At 39.8% G+C, this 24,141-nt stretch overlaps 1 protein-coding gene across 2 annotated transcripts in view; it reads right to left on the bottom strand.

Moving 5' to 3' along the window:
* CKAP2L (cytoskeleton associated protein 2 like) overlaps window positions 1-15,842 on the bottom strand; it is a 29,579-nt gene extending 13,737 nt beyond the window's left edge. The window contains exons 1-4 of one of the 2 annotated variants that reach the window (XM_047069592.1): window positions 15,812-15,842; window positions 13,851-13,917; window positions 12,165-12,216; window positions 3,321-4,576 (exon numbers count right to left, since the gene is read on the bottom strand). In XM_047069592.1, coding sequence (XP_046925548.1) covers window positions 3,321-4,576; window positions 12,165-12,216; window positions 13,851-13,917; window positions 15,812-15,842 — 1,406 coding nt within the window. Of the gene's footprint in view, window positions 1-3,320; window positions 4,577-12,164; window positions 12,217-13,850; window positions 13,918-15,740; window positions 15,762-15,811 lie in introns of those variants that run through there. The other variant, XM_047069593.1, reaches the window with a different exon arrangement.
* Between the last annotated feature and the right edge of the window lie 8,299 nt (window positions 15,843-24,141).

Raw genomic sequence — 24,141 nt, 5'->3', positions numbered from 1 at the left:
GCACTCTGCCCTCAGTAGGGTCTTGGCCAGAGTGACCCACTTTGCCCAGTTCCTTAGCCCTCTCCTACCGCACATGACCCCCTTTGTTCCCAAACAAGATCACTAATTTCAGGACTCTTAAGTAGCTAGTCTCCGATGGTGCCATGTCTGAATCCTTGCTCTCCTTCACTCTCCACATTCTCTGCTCCTGCTTCTAAGCAGCTAACAGACTGCTGTTGGGGGAGGCACCAAGACCTTAGACTTGAGCATTTGAATGTAGGCTCTTCAGCTTCTTTACATTACTACGTGTTTATAACTCACAGATGTACATTTCAGCCCAGATGTTTACAAAGAGCCCCAAGCTTTGTAAAACCCAGTGCCTAGTTGCTATTTTGTATTTGATGTCTGGCACGCATTTCAAACAAAGCTCTTGATTGTCATCTCCAAACCTATTCCTGAACAGTCTTTTCTACATTGATAAACAGTGCCCCAATCTGCCCAGTTGCTAGGACCTAAAACTAGGAGTGGTCTTTGAGTGGTCCTTTCTTCCCCACACCTGACACATCATGGTACAGGCTTCTAGCTCTACTACTATCATCCTAGTTCATATCACTTTAACCTTTTGCCTGAAAGGCTATAGCAGCCTCCTTCTTAATTCATGTCCTTGCTTCCACTCTGACCCTTATCAAATACATTGTGTGCACAGTAGCCAGAGTGATCTTGAAAGTGTGAAGCAGACTGAGTCACAGCCAGGAACTTCCTATGCTTCTTGGAATAAAATTAAACATGCTTTCCGTGTCTCTCCAAACTCATGTCTTACCATTTTGCCTCTTACTCTTCCCCTCCAGGAGCTCTGGTAACCCTTCAGTTACTTGACCCATGCTCATGCCTGCCTCAAGGTCTTGTAGTATCATTTTTATTGTCCTCTGCTCAAATGACACCTTCTTGAAGAGGTAATTATCTCTAATTATTCTGTCTGTTTCATCAGTGTGTTGATTTTCTGTCTTCTCCACTAGAATGCAAGTTCCATGAAGGCAGAAACCTTGGATGTCCCAGTGCCTAGTGCAATGTCTAGAACACACAAGTGTTCAGTAACATACAGTAAAATTCACCTTTTTAAATGTACAGTTCTGCGAGTTCTGACAAACGCATATGGTCATGTAAACATAGCAACAATGAAGATATAATACCTTCAAAAATGTCCTCATGCTCCTTGGTAGGCAACCCTGCTCTTCATGCCCAGCTCCTGGTAATCACCGATCTGGATCTGTTTTCTGACCTTATGGTTTTGTTTTTCCGAAATGTCAATAATTAACCTTCTTGTTTCCTTGACTCCAGAGCACAATTCATAGTGCTTGTTTCAGCTCCAACTGCCCCGCTTTACCTACATGCGAACCACCTACTTAATGACAGAAGCTGAGATGTTTGGCATGTGCTTCCCTTATGCTCCTGGCATTCTTCCAATCTCAGCCTTCCTCCCAATCATGAATGAACAGGGAACTTACCTTTTCTAAAGTCAACTTATTCCCAGGACCTCAATGCTATGATTTTATTATTCTAGCACTTTCCATAGATACATCAGAGAAAAAGCTCCATTAAGGTAGACTTGTGACTGTGTGGTCACCACTGTATCCCCCAATGCCCAGCACATGGTAGGTGCTCAAGGAACACTCCAGCAATGAGTGAGTGATCTATCGCTCTCCACAGATTCCTCTTGTATAATCAAATGTGGTCAGCATTCCACATACCGTCTTAAGACCCATCATCTATTGTCTGGTCTAGACTACGAGCTGCATGGGAGGGACCCTGACTTCCTCATTCACCAGCTTGGGGTCTTTGTACTCAGTTTTCTTTTTGCTTGAAGGGTCATCCTTCTTCTTTTTGTCACTATCCTTTTCCTAGACCAGACGTCATTGTTGAAAAGTACCACCTTAACCCTTCTCTTCTATCTAAAGAAGTCAGCCCAGTCTCACTCTCTCAACTGCATCATCCTAAATTAAGCTGTTTATTTTCTGTCTCTTCAGGAGGGCAGAGAGCTTGTTGGTGGTGTTCAGGGCTGTATTCAGAGAACAGATCCTGCCCTCACTTTACCCTGCTGTACTCTTTGGCTACCATCTAATTTTACATGTTCTTTTCACCCTTGTCAGTCAGGAATCTCCCTATTTTCTACTCCAACCAAGTTGAAGTCTACTCCAATACATAGGTGCTTCTCCTGGGAGGGTCACCACATTATGAGACTATGTCTGGTCCTGGGCAGGAAGTGTGAAATCCTTTGGCTTGGTTTCAAGCATCATGCATGTTGATGTTAACCCCCAGCACCCAGAGATACTGATTTCTGTATGTGAACTGATTTTCTTCTTTGTCTTAGCTTACTTTCCAAAACTTGGCCTGCTCACACTCATGGAAGTTTCCTGTTCCTTCTTCCCTGATAACTTTTCTGGATTTAACCACTGGTCTGCTTCAGAAGGGACTACCAACTCCCCACTTCCTAGCTATGTAAACTCACTACTCAGGCTCCTCCTATTTTGCCCTCTTCTATTGTTGTTCAGTCCCTGCAGGCTACGTGTTGAGTAGGCTACATCTGCAATTCCTATTTCTTTCTTTCTTTCTTTTTTTTAAAAATTTTAATTTTTTAATGTTTATTTTTGGGGCGCCTGGGTGGCTCAGTCGGTTAAGCGGCCGACTTCGGCTCAGGTCATGATCTCGTGGTCCGTGAGTTCGAGCCCCGTGTCGGGCTCTGTGCTGATAGCTCAGAGCCTGGAGCCTGTTTCGGATTCTGTGTCTCCCTCTCTCTGACCCTCCCCCATTCATGCTCTGTCTCTCTGTGTCAAAAAAATAAAGTTAAAAAAAAAATAAAAAAAAAATGTTTATTTTTGAGAGACAGTGTGTGATGGGGGAGGGGCAGAGAGAGAGCGAGACACAGAATCCAAAACAGGCTCCAGGCTCTGAGCTGTCAGCACAGAGCCTGATGCGGGGCTTGAACCCATGGACCATCAGATCCTGACCTGAGCCGAAGTTGGAGGTTTAACCAACTGAGCCACCCAGGTGCCCCTGCAACTCCTATTTCTTATTCAACCATTTTGTTTCAATATCTTTTTAAAAAATAAATTATTTTCAAGTATCCAAAAAATTACAGAGAATAATTTATAACACCTGTATATACCACCCAGCTTTACCAAGTCTTAGTACTTGTTGTATTTGCTTCTAATCTTTTTTATAGGGTTGTAGCTAAAAATTACTCAGAAGCCATTATTTATGGCCTATGTCCTGACTGAGTATTCCTGATGGTCAATATGCTTAATCATCTAAAACTGCAAAATCATGGACATAAAGCAAAGTACCTTCGGTCCTCTGCTGTGATCTTCTTCTTAATATTTGGATTAGTTTGGGTCCCATTTGGGACTCTTCCTCCATGTATGGTTTTGTTACCAGCTTGAGTTTTGGGAGCTGTCTTATTGAGAAAATCGTTCTGGGGAAGAGTCTTTTTCAACTTGGTGTCCAAAATCTGTGCTTTTTGTTGACAGCTGTTGCTGCATCTATTCCCATTGGTTCCATTTGCTGTTGTGTTAGGGGTGCTTGGAACGACTGAATTGAAACTGCCAACTATCAAATTAGGCCTTTGGCTTATGGCTTTTGATTTTTGTAGTGCACATGATGTCCGAGGTCTACAACAAGGTTGAGTGGATTTCTGATCTTGCCTAGTGTTTGGATGTCTGTTGTTACAGCCTCCCGGAAGCACACTAGGGCATGTCCGGGGTTTGGTGTGTTTTACTTTCTGTTCAGTAACAGTGTGTGACTGTACCTTAGTTTCATTTGGTCTTTCGTATTTACCCCTATTAATCTTTATATCCTTTATGTCCTTGACCACTGGTTTCCTTGATGCTTGAGTCCTACTAAGGGTCTGAACGTAGTGATAGGGAGCCGTCTTTGGGAGTTTTTCTCCTGGTCTTGCAAGGTTTGTTCCTCTAGAGAGTTGCTGTGACTTTACTGGTGGAATCCTAATTTGTGTTTTTCCAACAAATTGTTTATTAACTCGGTCTTTCAGAAAAGCACTATTCCCAGAACTTTTGCCCAAGGCTTGTTTAGGAGCCAAACTGCTCTTGGTTTGATTATAAGACTTAGTCTTTGGCTTACATATTGTCCATAATTCAGGATTTGACTTCCTTTCAGAGTCTAGTAAAGTTTGGGGCAAGTTTTCTTTGTTTATCTCTTTTAGAAAGCTATCTAAGGATTCATTTTCAACATGGTTACAGTCCACAGAGTCTGCACACTTACTATTTCCTTGATCTGCTACCTGCTGCTTTGCAGTTTTCAGTTCCTGTATATTAAGTGACCCCATAGTTTCTGTAGGCAGTTCGCCAGTAGTGGATGATCCCTCTTCACGGTGTTGTTGACGATTGCTGGAAGGCTTACAGCTTAAGTTAGAAGAAACACATCCTGAAGTCAGCCTTTTGCCCAGAAGTTTTGGTGGCTCCAACTTTGGCTTCTGGGATCCTGGGCCTTTGGCAGGTCGGGGCTGGAGTTCAGCGCTGATGGGTCTTGTAGCTTTGACAGGCAAAGCAACATAATTGGTAACATTCTTTTTGGGTACAACAGTCTAAAAAGACAAAGAAAAATATCAAAAAGTAAATTTTATAACAATAGTTCATTGCTTTTAAAATTTAAAAAAAAAAATAGTTATTTTACTTAGAATTTCATTGAAGAAAGCCGAATCTGGGAAATAAAGTCTCGCTAATAGATGATCTTTATAATTTGAACTCCTTTTAGAAATATATCAGAATATTTTAGCTTGATAGAATTAAGCAGAGATGCAGTGAACATACAAAAATTGCTGTTTAAAAAACAAATTTGCCTCAATTGAACAAGTACTTGCTGGATGCTCATTATGTCTCAAATGAAGTGTCCTTCTAGGGACTCTGGAAAAATACATACATAATAAACTTATGTTAGGGTGTCTCTCAACTTCCTCCTAGTAGTAGAGTGTATTGCTATACTTTTTTTTTTTTTTTTATACAACATTGCCTTTGTAAAGGTCACAGTGTTACTCAAGAACCTTTGTTTTGTCCCTGGATATCAGTGGCAAGGATAGGTAAGTGGTAGATGCTGGGAGGCCGGAGACACTTTGGAACAGTTTTCAATTAAATCTAATATCTCAGTAGAAAGTCATATTTGTAAAGTCAGGACAGGGTTTTAAGGTTAGATTCTACATTATTAACAAGTAAATGTTTCAGCCATGTGATTTAATCTTGGATAAGAAAGGCAGGGATAGGTTATAGAGAACTTCAAAAACAAGGGAGGGGAGTTTAGAATTGATACGGTAGGGGCGCCTGGGTGGCTTAGTTGGTTAAACGTCCGACTTCGGCTCAGGTCATGATCTCATGGTTTGTAAGTTCGAGCCCCACTCTGGGCTCTGTGCTAACAGCTCAGAGTCTGGAGCCTGCTTTGGATTTTGTTTCTCATTCTCTCTCTGCTCCTCTCCCACTTGTGCTCTGTCTCTCAAAACTAAATGAATGTAAAAAAAAAAAAATTAAAGAATTGATATGATAGATAATAGGAGCAAGCCACTGTGGATTCTAGAGCATTTGCATTGAAAACAAGTATTCAGAAAGGAGAATTTGGCAGAGATTTGTAGATTATACTTCTCTAAGGGAAGATGTGGGAGTGATAGAGTTACCACTCTTTATTTTTGATTTGGTAATATTGTTGAGAATTACTATGTGAACTTTGTGAGTGTGTAAAGAAAGTCTAACCAGAACCATGTGGCATTAAGGGCAAAGAGATGTTCACTCTAGAATGGTATGTGTAGGGCAGTGTTGCTGGGGTGAAATAGGGGAGGGTTGGAAGTGGGAGCCAGAGAGATGGATGGTATATGCACATGGCTATAGCTGGGTTACTCCTTGAGCCCCAACAATTACATCCACCCCTGATCTCTCCATTATTGCTTACTGAAGAGGCAGATATGGTATCAATGTTTCCAAACATATGCTATTCCTTAGTTGTTCTCTTTTTTTAATTGAGATATAATTTGCATCGCCTAGAATTCATCATTTTTATTTATTTGTTTATTCATTCATTCATTCATTCATTCATTCATTCATTTGTTTGAGAGCACAAGTGAGGGGAAAAAGAGCAGAGGGAGAGAGAGAGGATCTTAAGCAGGCTCCATGCTCAGCACGGAGCCTGATGTGGGGCTTGATTCCATGATACTGGGATCATAACCTGAGCTGAAATTGAGAGTGGGACACTCGATTGACTGAGCCACCCAGGTGATCCTAGAATTCACCATTTTAAAGTGTATAATTCAGTGGGTTTTAGTATATTCACCAGGCTGTATAACCATCATCACTGTCTAGTTCCAGAATATTTTCATTACCCCAGAAAGAAATCCTATACCTGTTAAAAGTCACTCCTCATTTCCATCTCCCTACAAACTGTGGCAAACACTAAAATCTCCTTTCTGTTTCTATAGATTTGCCTATTTTGGACATTTCGTGTAATGGGATCATACAACATGTGGCCTTTTGTTTCTGGCTTCTTTCACTTAGCATAATGTTTTTGGGACTTACCCATATTGTAGGATGTATCAGTCTTTGCCACTTTATTTTTCAATAATAAAGTTTATTATTTATTTTTTAAAATCTTTTTTTTTACAGTTTATTTATTATAAAAAAATGTTGCTATCAACATTTGTTATAAGCTTTTGTGTGAACATGTGTTTTCAATTCTCTTGGGTATATACCTAGGAATGAAATTGCTGGGTCCTATGGTAACTCCTGTGTTTAACTTCCGAGGAACTTCTAAGCTGTTTTCCAAAGTGGCTGTCACATTTTACATTCCACTAACGTTGTATAAGGGTTCTAATGTCTCCACATCCTCCCTAATCCTTGTTATGCCTTTTTTGATTTATGCCCATCCTAGTAAGTATGCAGTGGTATTTCATTGTGGTTTTTATTTGCATTTCCCTCATGGTAATGATATGGAGCATCTTTTCATGCCCTTATTGGCCATTTGTATATCTTCTTTGGAGAAATGTCCATTCGGATCTTTTGTCCATGTTATTATTATTATTATTATTATGATTATCCTTAGTCCATTTTAAAGTTGGGTTGTTTTTTAATTGTTGAGCTGCAAGAGTTTGTTATATATCCTGGATAGTAGGTCCTATCATATATATGACTTGCAAGTATTTTCTCTTTTGTTCAGTTTTTATATCTTTATTTTAGATTAGCTTGGCCTTGCTAATTTATTGTAAGTGGTAGAACTGGTCTGCAGTTTTAAGTACTACATTGAGAGAAAACCTAGGCTTAGAAGAGTCCTCTGGCTGACAGAAGAGCCAGCAATCAGTATGCAAATACAGACCATTAAGGTCGGAATTTTACTTTATTATTATTATTTTTAAGATTTTATTTTTAGGTCGTCTCCGCACCCACTATGAGGCTTGAACCTATAACCCTGACATCAAGAGTATCATGTTCTACTGACTGAGCCAGCCAGGTGCCCCCAAGGTTGGAATTTTAGAGATCATTAAGTTGAGCCCCTTCACTTGAGAGGGAAAGTGAGTTGCCCAAGGTCAGGCAGGGTGTTAGAGGCAGTGCTGGAGCTAGAACTTCAGTCTCTGAACTCTTGGTCTCTGACAACTTACCTCAGAATTGATGGATCAAAATGATAAAAAAATTAAAGAATGTACAAGAAGGAACAATTGATTCAAATTGAATTTGGTCACTTTATTCTGGACATATGAAGCCAGGGGAGGGAGAAAATATACAACATACAATATATGACAAGGGTTTAAATCAAGACAGACTTACTGAATGTATACTAGGCACAGTGCCAGACTCTAAGGGGACGCAAAGATGAGAGGAGAAGACACCCGTCCCTGAGGAGTGCTAATAGAAAAGATACATGCACAAAAAATGATGATATGATGAAATAAGGGCTATCGTAGGGCTGGGAGAAATTGTAGAGCTTATCTCATCAGTGTTTTTTTTTTTTTTAATTTTTTTTAACATTTATTTATTTTTGAGACAGAGAGACAGAGCATGAACGGGGGAGGGTCAGAGAGAGGGAGACACAGAATCTGAAACAGGCTCCAGGCTCTGAGCTGTCAGCACAGAGCCCGATGCGGGGCTCGAACTCACGGACCGTGAGATCATGACCTGAGCCGAAGTCGGCCGCCCAACCGACTGAGCCACCCAGGCGCCCCACTGAGCCACCCAGGCGCCCCTCATCAGTGTTTTTCAAGCATTTTTGTTCATACATGCCCAAAATAATTTTGACAAACTCTGTACCCTTTCATACTTTTTAGAGTTAACATCTAAAGTTTTTCATTGTTAGTTTAAATAGTTGCAAAAGATGCAATTTCAGGCACACTGTCAATATTGACATCTTAAGATAAAATGAAATTTGATACTATAATCCCTTTAAAAAATTGTACATACTTCTTTAAAATTGAAAATGTAACACGTTTCCTTTATTCTCTTGGTATATTTTCATTCCAGTTCACCACAAAATTTCTTTCCTAGATTTTTGTGCTTGGCAGTATATAGTTCATTACCCTATCATACTTCTCAACAAATATGCATATGTTTATAAATTTATCTTATTTGTATTTGCCATAACTAGAAATAATTCAGCAAAACAAGATAAATGTTACTGATTTTGACCACTAATTATTATTATTATTATTATTTTTTTTAAAGTTTATTTATTTTAAGAGAGAAAGAGAGAGAGAGCGTGTGTCAGGGAGGGGCAGAGAGAGAGAGGGAGATGGAGAATCCCAAGCAAGCTTCATGCTGTCAGCACAGAGTCCAATGTGGGGCTTGAACTCACAACCATGAGATCACGATGTGAGCTGAAACCAAGAGTCAGACCCTCAACTGACTCACCCAGGCACCCTGATCACTAATCATTAAACATGAAAAGGAAAATATTTTTTCATTAAGAAATAGAAATGTATTTCTTAATGAGTTGGTTGGAGCTCCCATCCCTATAATTAGTTTATGTATTCATTGGGAGACATTTGTTGCTGGAATGAGACAGAGGTCTGCATCAATTGTATTCCTTTTTCTTTTTAAATAAAAACATTGAGAAAATTTGTTCACATTACTAAGTAGATGGGTTAGTATCCAGAATACATAAAGAACATTTACAACTCAACATCAAAAAACAAATATTCCAATTAAAAAAATGGGCAGAAGGTATGAACAGACATTTCTCCAAAGAAGACACATGGCCAACAGACACATGAAAAGATGTTCAATATCACTCATCATCAGGGAAATGCAAATCAAAGCCACAGTGAGATATCATCTCAACCTGTCAGAATGGCTAACATAAAACAAAACAAAACAAAACACAACAAACAACAAGTGTTGGTGAGGACGTGGAAAGAAAGGAAACTTCATATACTGTTGGTGGGAATGCAAACTGGTGCAGCCACTGTGGAAGTCAGTACGGAGGTTCCTCAAAAAATTAAAAATAGAATTACCATATGATCCAGTAATCACACAACTGGGTATTTACTCAAAGAATATGAAACCACTAATTCAATAGGATATATGCACCCCTATGTTTATTGCAGCATAAATTCCAAAGCCAAATTATGGAAGCAGTCCAGTGTCCATCAATAGATGAATGGATAAAGAAGTGTATATAAATATAATGCAGCCATAAAAAAGAAAGAGATCTTGCCATTTGCAACATGGATGGATCTAGAGAGTATAATGCTAAGCAAAATAAGTCAGTCAGAGAAAGACAAATGCCATCTGATTTCACTCATATGTGGAATTTAAGAAACAAAACAAAGGAAAAAAAAGACAAACCAAAAAAAACCAGACTCTTAACTACAGACAGCAAACAGACGGTTAATGAAGGGAGGACGGTGTAAGGAGGGAATGGGTGAAATAGGTGAAGATTAAGAGTACACTTGGCTTAATGAGCACTGAGTAATATATAGAATGGCTGAATCACTATATTGCATACCTGAAACTAATTTAACACTGTATATTAACTATACTGGAATTAAAATTTAAAAAATAAGTTCATGAGAATAGAAGATGTTTTGTCACAGCCAGTAAGTAGTAGTCAATTCTTTGAACTCATCTAGAGGCATATGCTAAAAATCACAGTGATCTCTCAGCAAAAAATTATTTTTAATGTTCTACTAGATGACAATGTTGAGTGCAAAAAACTGGAAGCCACCTGAACTGAAAAAGACTTTCTCAACATCGACACCATTATTTCACTATTGTCCCTTGACGTTGTACTCTGTAGGCATTCCCATCTCAGGGCAAAGCATCATATTGAGATTAGGGATGAAGGGTGAGTGGTTTGTCTAAAACAGCAGAGAAAGAAAGAACTGAAAAATGGTAGAAGGATGATATTGACAAGGGAGGTGGGAAAGGAGAAACTGTATGTGAGGCACATTCTACAAATCAATTTTAGGCAAAAGTGTATGTGGAAGTTGAGGACCTGGAAGCTGATTCTGTTAAACTGTGAACCTATTGGAGATATTTTATGTACCTCCAGAGGAACATATATCCCAGTCTGTAGACATTTCTAAATGTATTTCAATGTATACTAACTCAATCTCTTCAAACAACTCTATGAGATATCTCCTATTATTTCCATTTTACAGATAAAGTTCAATAATTTGCCCAAGGTCATTTAGCTGGAAAATGAAGGAGTTAGCATTTGGACGTAGGCAGTTTTTAACAATTATACATTACTATTTCTCAGTAAATTTAAGAGCATGGCTCCAAGGAATCCTTTCAAATCTTGGTTCAATATGTTAGAACTGCCAGAGACGAACAGAAAATGAAAAACCTTGTGTGTTTCTTTAAGTAGAAGCACTGCAGTAAGAGTGTGCCGGAAAAACTTTGTTCAAGTCTTAAGTCTGACTCTCACCGGTTATATAATTTTGGCAAAGTACTCAATCTCCTTGAGCCTCAGTCCTCTCATTTGTAAAATGAGAATAACAATAATGATATGTATCTTCTGGGAAGGGTGTCACAACGTCCTGTTTTTCACAAGATAGTTTTTATTTATGGCTGTTGGCCCAACATAACAGTACCTCCTTTTACTCTCAAAGGTAAATGGACATTAAATCATAAGGCCACCTTTCTTATAGGGTTGCTTTGATTATTAATTACGATGTTGTGTATAAAGTATCTTGCCCAGTATCTGGATAATAAGCACTCAAATGTTAGCTATTACAATTAGGTATAAACATGTTTTATAAATTGTAAGGCATTATACAATTGTCATGATGACTATTATTTGCCTAGTCCTTTTAGCTTCTCCTATTTCATAATTGCCTTTCCCACTTAATTTTTATCTTCACAACCGGGTAAAAAAGATAGTTAGGTATACAGTATTGTCAGCTTCTAGAGAAGCCTCTGGGAACTCTGAATGAGGTTTTTTGTTTTGTTTTGTTTTTCCTTTAAGATTTGCATGCTACACTAACTCAATCTGCATAAAGTAGAAGTCTAACCCAGTGACTCCCAACTGTTCACATCATGATGTACCAATTTTGCCTTATATACATTTTCTTTCCTTCACAGGGTCTAATGATGTTATACGTAGCCTTTCAGAAGGCTAAATTCTCCCATTTAAACCTTGGAAATTTGAGAATACTTTACTATTCTATCCATAATCTAGCTGCATTGAACCGTTTGGGAAGCATATCTTGTTAAGTAGCTTGGAAGATACAATAAGATGGTCCCTTTTAATGACTACAGAGCCATTTAACTTCATGGCAGCATACCAAAGTGGTTCAGATCACAGGTTCTCACTCTGTCATGTAATAACTATGTGACCTTGGGGAGTTACTCAACTTTTCTGTGACTCAGTTCCCTCATCTGTAATATGGGGCTACTAAGTACCTACCTCATAAGGTTGTAAGGACTCAATGAGTTAATGTAATGCTAGATGCATAGTAAATATTCCATTAATGTTAGTTATTAAGAGGACCAATGTGCACTTGAGAATTTTTTTTGATTAACAAAGCCGAACTATAATATGCTGTACTTTTCAAAAAGTGGTTCTGTCTCTTACTAAACCAAATTGATCTTTTATTTATGAGAAATATCTTTGCATAACATAGTCTTTAGGTTGCAAACATCTTTGTTATTTTTATTATTAATCATCCAAAATGATTATTATTTAAAAGACTAATTTCTACTTACAGATTTAGAAGGTGGAGGATTCAGACAATTATTCTTGGCTTTTAGGTAAGGCCTGTAAAAGACAAAATAAGATTAATTCTTAGTCCTGAAGGATCAGCAATGCTTGGGAAGTATAGTAATTAAAATTTATTATGGTTATGGGGCGCCTGGGTGGCTCAGTCGGTTAAGCGTCCGACTTCGGCTCAGGTCACGATCTCATGGTCCGTGAGTTCAAGCCCCACGTCGGGCTCTGTGCTGACAGCTCAGAGCCTGGAGCCTGCTTCGGATTCTGTGTCTCCCTCTCTCTCTGACCCTCCCCTGTTTATGCTCTCTCTGTCTCAAAAATAAACATTAAAAAATTTTTTTTTTAATTTATTATGATTAGAATTTTAAATCATTGGAATTTCTGTAGATAGTAAAATATTTCAAAATTATATCCAATAGTCTCATTATCCCTTCGTTAGTCCCACTATTCTATTCCTCAGACTACACCACTCTTATCCATGTTTTGGTAATCATTTTCAGAGATGTCCCACGCATAAATATAGCATTCTAACTAGATTAATGAAATGTAGGTGTTTTCTTCATATTTGCATAGTCTTGTTCATTCGAACTACAATCCTTGAACAAGTGCAATGTGCCAGGCACTAGAGATACAATGTCAAATAAGGTAATTAACAGCTTCTTTAAAAAGTTTAAGTGTCTTCAGATAATGAATATTCAGAAGTGAAAAAAGAGATACAACTAAAAACACAGGAGCACATATGAAATCTAGCCAGTGAGACAGAAAATGTAAAAAGGCATAGGAAAATAGAGGAGCATTTAGAATGATTCAATCTGCATGGATCAAAAATAATTCACACTAACAGGGACTTTGATCATGACTTGCTGTTAGTTTCCCCCATCTTGAACATAAACCCTGGAGATGAAGGGGCCTCTTTGTTTTGTTAAGCACCAGATCTCCAGAACCAAGAGTGACTGATACATTACAGGTATTAAATAAGTATTTGTTGAATAAATGAATCAGATTTATTTAATCGAGGAAACAGAGTTAAAACCCCAAAGTAAAATGAAACTAAAATATAGGGTCCAAGCTAGCTTTGTAAAGATTCATTTCCAAATAGAAATTTAGCAACACGGCAGGGGGAGAATATATCAATGCTAAGCAAGAGGGACTAGTAACACCACTACAGTAGCAAGATGTTGACAAAAGACAAAAGTCAACAGTCCTATTCTGTCCACCTCAAGAGTAAGTGCTAAGAGAATGACCACAGAGGTCAGGCTGGAGGATGCTGGTGTGCAGCTATGGAGGACTGATTATAACTGGCTCTCCTGCTTTAGCAAGGAACAACAGAACCATGGTCACGCAACTCTTCGACCTTTTCTAGCCTTCATGAGAACCACTTTCCCAGGGGAAAAAAAAAAAAGCAGGGACAGGGACAGAAAAAGTACTGTAGGTAATACTGTGGACCTTCTCCTCTTCCCTTTAGAGACTGCCACAATAATAGTGTTTTAGTCTTGCCAGTGTACTAGATACTGGCCAGGGTTTTTGTCATGTCTGGACCAACATACCCTTTCCTGAGTTATCATAGGATCTCAGTGCAGTCTGAGTAGACTACACACAAAAGGGCAATGTTTTGAAAGGCTTTAAATTGCTATGAGCAACCAGGGCAACAAAACTTGCATAACTGGGTGAGACACACTCACTTGGTGTTTTGGCACTTCAGTTTTCCCTTGGCTGCTAGGTACTCCTGGAGCTTTCTCTGCCGCTCTTCTGCAAAACAGGCAAGCCAACAAACAACAGAACTTTAGCTGGAGATTTTAACCAGGTCATCTATCTTCTAAAAGATGGTACTTTTCTATAGTGTTTTTGGCTTTGGATCATGTATGATAAAGTCCCTCGTCCCGTAAGTTTGCCTCCAAGTTAATGTCCACATCAACAACATCATTTGTATGCTGCGTCCTACACTGAGCTCTTCACACTTACATTGCTTTCTTTAATCCGCACAACAATTTTCTTAGGTATTTTACAGTCTGAAATCTAAAGAGGGTAAATGATATGCCCAAAGTTACGCAGCCAGTATGTAGCAAAGCTAGGATCTGAAACTAGGTTTATCCAGTGTCAGAGCCCTTGCTCACGGCCACTGTTCCAGCTACAACATATTATGCTTTACATGAAGAAATCTATTACTGGCTCACCTGAGCTGGTGAACCAGGCTTGGTCTTATTAATTATGTTTTTTCTGACAGGGATGATGAATTTTGCCCACAAACACTTACGTGGTTTCCTTTGGGCCTCAGGCCAAAATAGGCCAGGTTAGGGGGTTCATGGAAAACATCTATTGTATGTTTGAATTGAAGAAGTTTCAATGTAGTAGTGGGGATAAAATAAACACAACAATAATTACAATGTAAGGCAAAAACTAGGTACCATAAGAAAGCGTCAAAGAAAGAATTATGGGATTTCAGAGGCAGGGACTGAGTGAGGGGAATAGGCGGTTGGAAAAGGCTAAAATTTAATAATGGCAAAAAGAAGGGGTGCCTGGGTGGCCCAGTTGTTTAAGTTTCCAACTTGGGCTCAGGTCATGCATGATCTCAAGGCTTGCGGGTTTGGGCTGGTGTTGGGCTCTGTGCTGACAGCCCAGAGCCTGGAGCCTGCCTCGGATTCTGTGTCTCCCTCCCCTGCTCACACTACCTTTCTCTCCTTCAAAAATAAATAAACGTTAAAAAGAAATTAAAAAAAATAATGGCAAAAAAAAGCTATAAGCGTGCAAAATTACTCTTAATTTGATCTAAACGGCGGTGCTGTGTGTTTTGATATCTGGCTCTGATGATTCCCTAGGAGACAGCTTTGAGAATTAAGCATTTTACGCCATGCCAGGCAGTGTAGAGAGCAGGGACTGACAGACCAGGTTGGAAACCCAGCTCTGTGACTTCTAGCAAGTTAGCAAACCTTGCTGCCTCTGGACCTATAAAAATGGAGACAGAAATGCCCAACTTTAAGAGCTATTATGTAAAGCACCTAGGTCAGTGCCCAGGACCTAGCAGACAGTCAACAGGTATTATTACTGAAACTATCAAAACACTGTCTGCACTGGGGAGCAGGTGGTGTCTGAGTAGTATTTGGAAAGATAGCTAAGGCCTCTAGGTACATTTAAGAGATCAGGGAACCCAGGACCCTCAGCTCTCAGTGCAAATTTAACCATCAACTCCCAGTGCCTCCTGTTAGGGTCAGACTCAGCCTCTTGGTAGCTGTCAAAGCTCAGGACGCAGCACAGAGGACCACGCCCAGGCTCTGGATCCAAATCTGGATAGCGGCAGGAGCGGTTGGCTTCCTTCTGGAAGTGCGACCCGGGTAAGGGGCCTCAGGTTCTCTACCTAAACGAGGTGACAATGACATCTCCTTGCAGAGCTGCTACAGGAATTACTGGCAAGATGCCTCTGAGGCATCTGGCCCGCATCCACTCTCCTCTAGCCACGGCCAGATGTCTCACCCTGGGCCAGGGCCGGGGCTCCCGTCAGCTCTCCCTGGACTGGAAACACCCAGGCGGAGACCGAGGCAGACAGGCGAATGTTTCCATCCGCGAAAATAACTTACTTGGTGGCCTCCTTTCTTCCCCGCCCTTGCTTGAGCGCCTGGGAGACGCGGGGGTCCACGGTCATACTCACCGGCAGCTGCGGACGGTCGCGGTGGCACCATGACTCCTCCGCGACAGTTTTTCTTCAAAACCCGCGCCTGGAGCTACGGCTGGAACACAGCGCGTCCGCTCGCTCTCATTGGCTCCCGTGGGTTTGAAACCTGCCAGTCGGAAGCAGGGGAGGGCGGGACAAAAGGAAATAGACGCCTTGCGGTTGGCTCTGCCCTTTGATTGGAAGAACGTGCAGCTCCCGGGGCATAAAAGACGGCTGGTGGGACCTGCGACACACTGGCTGGTCCTTTCAGAGGAGCGGTGGGAGGGGCGGTTGTGGAGTCGGTCACGGAAACCTGCTTGGCCCGCGTAGACAGGACCGCCCTACTCCTCTCAGACCCTAAGGTTCACAGGAGCTCTGAAAAAACAAGGTAAACCCCAAATCTGATGAATTCGGGGGTCCACACCAGTATATTAGCTCTACGTGTGAAAGTTCTCATGCATCTAAAAGCCCTAAGTTCTTAGTACTGCAGGGTGGCTGCTGTTTTTAACTGGTAAAATATCCGTCACAGAAGTTACCATTTTAACCCTTTTTAAGTGTACAGTCCGATGGCATTAAGTACATTCACAATGTTGTACAACCCTCACCACCGTCCACGTCCTGAACTTGGTCATCCTGCCAAATAGAAGCACAATACCCATGAAATGGGAACTCCCCCTTGCCTCCTCCCCTCAGGCCCTGACAAGTACCATTTCACTGTCTATGTGTGATTCTGGTTACTCTAGCAACCCCATTTAAGTGGAATCGTCCGGTACTTGTGTTTCTGTGGCTTATTTCACTTAGCATTAAATCCTCAAGGTTCATCCATGTTGTAGCATGTGGCAAGAATTCCTCCCCAAATTCTTTCCTTTCTAAGGCTGGATAATACTCCATTGTATGCGTTGCGTGTACCAAGTTTTCGTTTATCCATTCATCTGTGGGTTGCTTCCACCCCTTAGCTGTTGTGAATATCGCTGCTGTGAACGTGGGGGTGCAGCTGCCTGTGGAAATTTCTGCTTTCAGTTCTCTGGGGGTAGATATATCTAGAAGTAATATTGTTGGATTATATGGTAATTCTATTTTTAACTTTGGGGGAAGTGCCACACTGCTTTCAAGGTGGCTGCTTTTTATTATATATTTTTTATTTGACCTCATCATCTGGGTATATGCCTAACCGAGAAAGGGATGAGGGGGGCAGGCCCAGTCTTCCTGAGTCATTAGACATACCTCATTCTTCTTATTTCAGCCCTAAAACATTTTCCTTCAAAGCCTGCCCCCTGTTTTGACTCTTCCCTGGTTTCATGAAGCAATCTGGGGAATGTTTCTGACATTCTGCATGTCAGGGTTCCTCTTTCCTGGATGCTGGTGAAATGTTCTGGGCCAGCTATGGGTAAAGAGAGACAGCTATGTCTGGGCCTCTGTTTGCCATGTTTGCTTCACCAGTTGGGTACTCAGCTGGGCATGAAGCGATTGCAGCAGTTCTTTGACCCCAAATGGGGAGTTTAGCAGGGGGCCATACTGGGGTTCCTGGATTTATGCATTTTGACATTTATATTAGCTGTATACAAATATGCTTAAAATAGGACACCTATCAATTATTTTAGTGAAAATTCTGGACTCTTTGTTTAGGACCATGAGTCCACCTAATGGTTAACTCTAGCAGCTGGGCAAGAGCTTTTGTGGTTAATGAGTAAGAAAGGGGCTCCTGTTATCTTGACTGATCTCTACTCAGTGCTAGAGTATCCTACAGATCCCATGTAGGTATTGCATCTTTGCAGGAACCCTGCTGGTGTCAGGGAGCCGCCTTACGTTATCGGAAAGCCCTGATTATTATGAAACTTTCTTTAAAATGGGCTCAGGGGGCGCCTGAGTGGCTCAGTTGGTTAAGCGTCTGACTCTTGATTTGGGCTCAGGTCCTGATCTCATGGTTTGTGAGTTCGAGCCCTGTGTCAGGTTCTGTGCTGAGAGTGCAGAGCCTGCTTGGGATTCTCTCTCTCCCTCTCTCTCTCTGCCGCTCCCCTGCTTGTGTGCTCTCTCTCTCTCAAAATAAAGAAATATTAAAAAAATATAATTATAAAATGAGCTCAAGTAAGCCTCTTGCTCATCGGTCCTAGTTCTTTGGAGCAACATAGGCCAGTTCTGCACCCTTTTCTACATTCTTTGGATAGTTGAGGGAATATTCGGTGGAACACAAAGTGTGGAAAGAAAGCTAAATAGGTTTAACAATTTTCAACTTATCAGGCAACATATCCACTGTAGTTCTCCTTGTGGCTTTAATGGCTTCTCATTGCTCTCACACTAAAGTCCTACAAGCTCCCGAAGGGCCTGGCCTTTGTCTACTTCTTCAGTTTCAATTCATACTGCTCTCTCCTTGCTCACTGTAGTTCGGTCACACTGCTTTTTTCCCCTTCATTTCCTTTCCATATTTTCCTGTCTGGGAGCTGAACTCTTCCTCCCATTTTCCCCTGGTTTCTTCTTCTTATTACTGTTACCATAACAGCTTTGTTGGGATATTCACATACCATATGATTCATCCACTTAGAGTATACAATTCAATTTTAGAACATTATCATCACCCCCTAAAGAAGCCCCATAACAATTAGCAGTCACTCCCCATCATTCTTCCCTCCTCCTGGTCCCTGGAAAATGCTAGTCTACTTCTTATCTCTATAGATTTGCCTGTTCTGGACATTTCATATACATGGAATTATACAGTATCTGGTCTATGATAGGCTTCTTTCACTTAGTGTAAGTGTAGTATTTTATTTTATTTTATTTTATTTTATTTTATTTATTTATTTTTTTAACGCTTATTTATTTTTGAGACAGAGAGAGACAGAGCATGAACGGGGGAGGGTCAGAGAGAGGGAGACACAGAATCTGAAACAGGCTCCAGGCTCTGAGCTGTCAGCACAGAGCCCGACGCGGGGCTGGAACTCTCGAACTGTGAGATCGTGACCTGAGCCGAAGTCGGACGCTTAACTGACTGAGCCACCCAGGCGCCCCACTTAGTGTAATATTTTAAAGGCTCATCCATGTTGTAGCATGTGTCAGTACTTCATTCTTTTTTATGACTGGATAACATTCCACTGTATGAATAATATGCCACTTTTCGGCTATTAAGAATAATGCTGCTGCGGGGCACCTGGGTGGCTCAGTCCATTAAGTGTCCGACTTGGGCTCAGGTCTTGATCTTGTGGCTCATGGGTTCGAGTTCCACATTGGAATCTGCTGTGAGCGAAGAGCCTGCTTTGGCTCCTCTTGTCTCTGCCTCTCCCCTGCTCTCTCTCTCTCTCTTTCAAAAATGAGTAAACGTTAAAAAAAAAAGAATAATGCTGCTATGAACATCCATGTTTATATTGTGGACATATATTTTCAATACTCTTGGGTATATGCCTTAGCAGTGCAATTGCTAGGTCATATGGTAACTCTATGTTTAACCATTTGAGGGACTGCCAGACTTGTTTTCCAAAAGCAGCTGCACCATTTTACATTCCCACAAGCAGTGTATAAGGGTTCCAGTTTCTTCACATCCTAACCAGCTAGTTCCTGTCCATCTGTTTGATTGTAACCATCCTAGTGGATGTGAAGTGGCATCTTATTGTGGTTTTTATTTCTATTTCCGATGGCTTATTGATGTTGAACATCTTTTCATGTGCTTATTGGCCTTTTGTATATCTTTGGAGAAATGTCTATTTAGATCCTTGTGCATTTTTCAATTGGGTCATTTGTCTTTTTATTATCTTTTAGTTAACTCTTTATCATCCTTTAGTCTCAGGCAAGACATACCTTTTTCAAGGAAGTTTTCCTGAGGTTCCCTTGGTAATTAGCTTGATTATTTGTTTATCTTTCTCCCTGCTAGTGTGTAAGTTTTATGAGAGCAGACCATTATAGCTATTGTGCCTGGCACCAAATAGGAACTAAATAATTATCTATTGAATGAATAGAGCTTTCTCCCTTTAAAGGCTTTCAATACAGGGGTGCCTGGCTTGTTCAGTTGGTAGGGCATGGGACCCTTGATCTTGGGGTAATGAGTTTGAGCCCCATGTTGGGGGTAGAGATTACTTAAAAAGAAAAGACTTTCAGTATAGTAACCATACTATGTAGAAGTAGCTGGGGGAACAGGGAGGGAGGCAAGAAATTTATCCACAAGAAAGGTAAATAACCTTATAGAACAATTTCAAATAAGTGAACATGTCAAGGCCAGGGTTGAGAGAGGGTACCAAAAATAAGACACTTTGCTTGCACAAAAGAAGAAATGGAATAGGGATACTTTTTCCTTTTGTAAATGAAAAATAAAGCAAGCCTTTTTATTAAGGCATAATTTGCATATATCAAAATACATTTTATGTATAGTTCATGTTTTTAAATCATACATACTGAGATAAATGAAATAGAAAAACTATTAGCTAGGCTTACTGAAGAGAGAGAGAGAGAGAGAGAGAGAGAGAACTCAAATAAATGAAAATATAAGTGAAGAGGAGGGGCTCCTTGGTGGCTCAATCAGTTAAGCGTCTGACTCTTGATTTTGGCTCAGGTCATGATCTTATCATTGTGAGATTGAGCCCCCTGTCAGGGTCTGTGCTGGGCATGGAGTCTGCTTATGATTCTCTCTCCCTCTGTCCACCCCCTGCCCCCTTTGCACATGCTCTTTCTCTCTCTCAAAAAAAAAAATTATTAAGAAGTGAAGAGGAGACATTACAACTTATTTCAACAGTACATTAAAAGGATCATAAGCCATGATCAAGTAGGATTTATTCCAGGGATGCAAGGATGGTTCAACATCTTCAAATCAACTAATGTGATATACCACAGTAACAAAAAGTATAAAACTCATATGATCATCTCGATAGATGCAGAAAAAGCATTTGACAAACTTCAATATTCATTCATGCTAAAAAATCTCAACAAACTGGGTATAGAAGTGTATCTCAACATAATAAATGACAAGCCCAAATCATACAAGTATAACATCATACTCAGTGATGAAAAGCTGAAAGCTTTCCCTCTAAGATCAGGAACAAGACAAGGATGCCCACTCTCATTTTTATTCAACATAGTATCAGAAGCCCTAGCCAGAACAATGAAGCATAAATAAAAGGCATCCATGTCAGAAAGGAAGAAATAAAATGCTCTCTATTTGCAGATGACATGATATTATATATAGAAAACTCTAAAGACTCTACCAAGAAAACTGTTAGAAACAATAGATGAATTCAGTAAATTTACAGCATAAAAATCAATATACATAAATCATTTGCATTTCTATATACTAACAATGAACTATCAGAAAGATAAATTAAGAAAACAGTTCCATTTACAATAGCATCAATGGGGTGCCTGGGTGACTCAGTTGGTTAAGTGTCCAATTTTTTATTTTGGCTCAGATCATGTTATCACAATTTGTGAGTGTGAGCCTTGCGTTGGGCTCTGTGCTGACAGTGCAGAGCCTGCTTGGGATTGTCTGTCTCCCTCTCTCTTTGCCCTTGCTCTGATATCTCTTCCTCTCTCAAAAAGAATAAATGAACCCTTAAAAATTTTTTTTTTAATGTTTATTCATTTTTCGAGAGACAGAGAGAAACAGAGCATGAACAGGGGAGGGGCAGAGAGAGAAGGAGACACAGAACCTGAAGCAGGATCCAGGCTCTGAGCTGTAAGCACAGAGCCCGATGCGGGGCTTGAACCCATGAACCATGAGATCATGAACTGAGCCAAAGTTGGATGCTCAACTGAATGAGCCACCCAGGCACCCCAATAATCCCCTGCTTTTTTCTTTTAAAAGGAGTAAAATAGGAATAAATTTAACGAAGGCGGTGAAAGATCTGTACACTGAAAACTGTAAGACATTGATAAAAGAAATTGAAGAAGACACAAATAAGTAGAAAGATATCCCATATTCATAGATTGGAAGAATATTGTAAAATTTTCACATTTTCATTTCAGACTACAATACAAAGCTATAGTAATCAAAACAGTATGGTAGTGGTATAAAAACATATAGACCAATACAAAAAAATTGAGAACCCAGAAATAAACCCATACATATATGGCCAATTACTTTTTGAGAAAGGAGCCAAGAATATACAATGGGGAAAGGACAGTCTTTTTAATACCTGGTGTTGGGAAACTAGATCCCTGTCCTATACCATAAATGAAAATCAACTCAAAATGAATTAAATACTTAAATTTAAGACCTGTAGCTGTAACACTCCTAAAAGAAAACAGGAAAACAGGAAGTAAGTTCTTTGGCATCAGTGTTGGAAATAACTTTTTGGATATGACACTAAAGCAGAGGCAGCAAAAGCAAAAATAAACAAGTGAGACTACATCAAACTAAAACTGCACAGCTAAAGAAACCATCAATAAAATGAAAAGGCAGCTGACAGAATGGGAGAAAATATTTGTGAACCATCTACCTGATAAAGGGTTGATATTTAAAATATATAAAGAGCACATACAACTCAATAGCAAAAAACCAAACATTCCAATTAAATTGGCAGAGGAACTGAATAGACACTTTTCCAAAGATATACGTATGGTGAACAGAACGTGAAAAGATGCTCAACATCACCAATCATCAGGGAAATGCAAATCAAAACCACAAAGAGATATCAACCTCACAGCTGTTAGCATGGCTGTCATCAAAAAGACAAGAGAGGGGCATCTGGGTGGCTTGTTCGTTAGGCATCTGTTGATTTTGGCTCAGGTCATGGTCTCACAGTTCTGTAAGATCAAGCTCTGTGCTGACAGCACTCAGCCTCCTTGGGATTCTCTCTCTCCCTCTCTCTCTACCCCTCCCTCTCTCTCTGCCCCTCTTCTGCTTGCGTCCTCCCCTCTCAGATAGTGAAAAATAAACATTAAAAAAAAAGACAAGAGAAAACAAGGGGTTGGCAAGGATATGGAGAAAAGGGAACCCTTGTGCCATGCTGTTGGGAATATAAATTGCTTCAGCTGCTATAGAAACCCATATAGAGGTTCCTCAAAAAACTAAAAATAAAACTACCATGTGATCCAGGATTTCCATTTCTAGGTATATAGCTAAAGGAAATGAAACAAGATATCAAAGAGATAATCTGCACTTTCATATTTATTGCAGCATTATTTATAATAGCCAGGATATGGAAACAACCTAAATGTCCATCAATGGATAAAGGAAACATTTTATATAATGTGGTATATATAAATTGATGTATACCTTTCCATAATTATTTAAATACAGATTGTAGGTATTTTAAATGAAAATAGGATCACACTGTAAAAATGTTTATAACCTATTCTTTATACTCCACAATATACTATAAACAAAAATCTGCTCACCAAATGTCACAATGTCTGTTACAAATGTCACAAAGCTAAGAGGAAGTGCCAGTATATTAAAAAAATTAGAATCTGGAACAATCTAGAAAGAACAAGCTAAATTAACAAGAATAATTTTAACAGGGATACATTTAAAGTTTTGAATTTAGGTTGAGGACCTATAGGTATGAATTGCCTACAATCACTGAATCAACAATGTCACTTGCTTTCAAACAGCTAATGTCAATTTCTAACAAAACCATGGTATCTAAAATAGGAAGGACAAGATCCCACTTACAGGCTGTTAGTCTGACCATATCTTGAGTACTATACTTGATTCTTGGCAACAAATTTTACAAAAGGTATTGACAAACCAACACTGGTCAAGACTTAGGAAGATAATTTTGACAAATGAATATAGTTATAAAACACAAAGAATAAATAAAGATATACAAGCATGTTTTTTTTAATTTTACTTTTATTTTTTTTAAATTTACATCCAAATTAGTTAGCATATAGTGCAACAATGATTTCAGTAAATTCCTTAGTGCCCCTTACCCATTTAGCCCATCCCCCCTCCCACAAGCCCTCCAGTAACCCTCTGTTTGTTCTCCATATTTATGAGTCTCTTCTGTTTTGTCCCCCTCCCTGTTTTTATATTCTTTTTGTTTCCCTTCCCTTATGTTCATCTGTTTTGTCCCTTAAAGTCCTCATATGAGTGAAGTCGTATGATTTTTGTCTTTCTCTGACTAATTTCACTTAGCATAATACCCTCCAGTTCCATCCACATAGTTGCAAATGGCAAGATTTCATTCTTTTTGATTGCCAAGTAATACTCCATTGTATATATATATACCACATCTTCTTTATCCATTCATCCATCGATGGACATTTGGGCTCTTTCCATACTTTGGCTATTGTTGATAGTGCTGCTATAAACATGGGGGTGCAACGTGTCCCTTCGAAACAGCACACCTGTATCCCGTGGATAAATGCCTAGTAGTGCACTTGCTGGGTCGTAGGGTAGTTCTATT

The sequence above is a fragment of the Lynx rufus genome, unplaced genomic scaffold, assembly GCF_022079265.1.
Source record: "Lynx rufus isolate CCGP_SWC_20201006 ecotype Redwood Valley unplaced genomic scaffold, mLynRuf1.p SCAF_8, whole genome shotgun sequence".
Taxonomy (NCBI): Eukaryota; Metazoa; Chordata; class Mammalia; order Carnivora; family Felidae; genus Lynx; species Lynx rufus.
The sequence above is the reverse complement of the archived record's forward strand: the minus strand, read 5'-3'. Positions and strand labels throughout refer to the sequence as shown.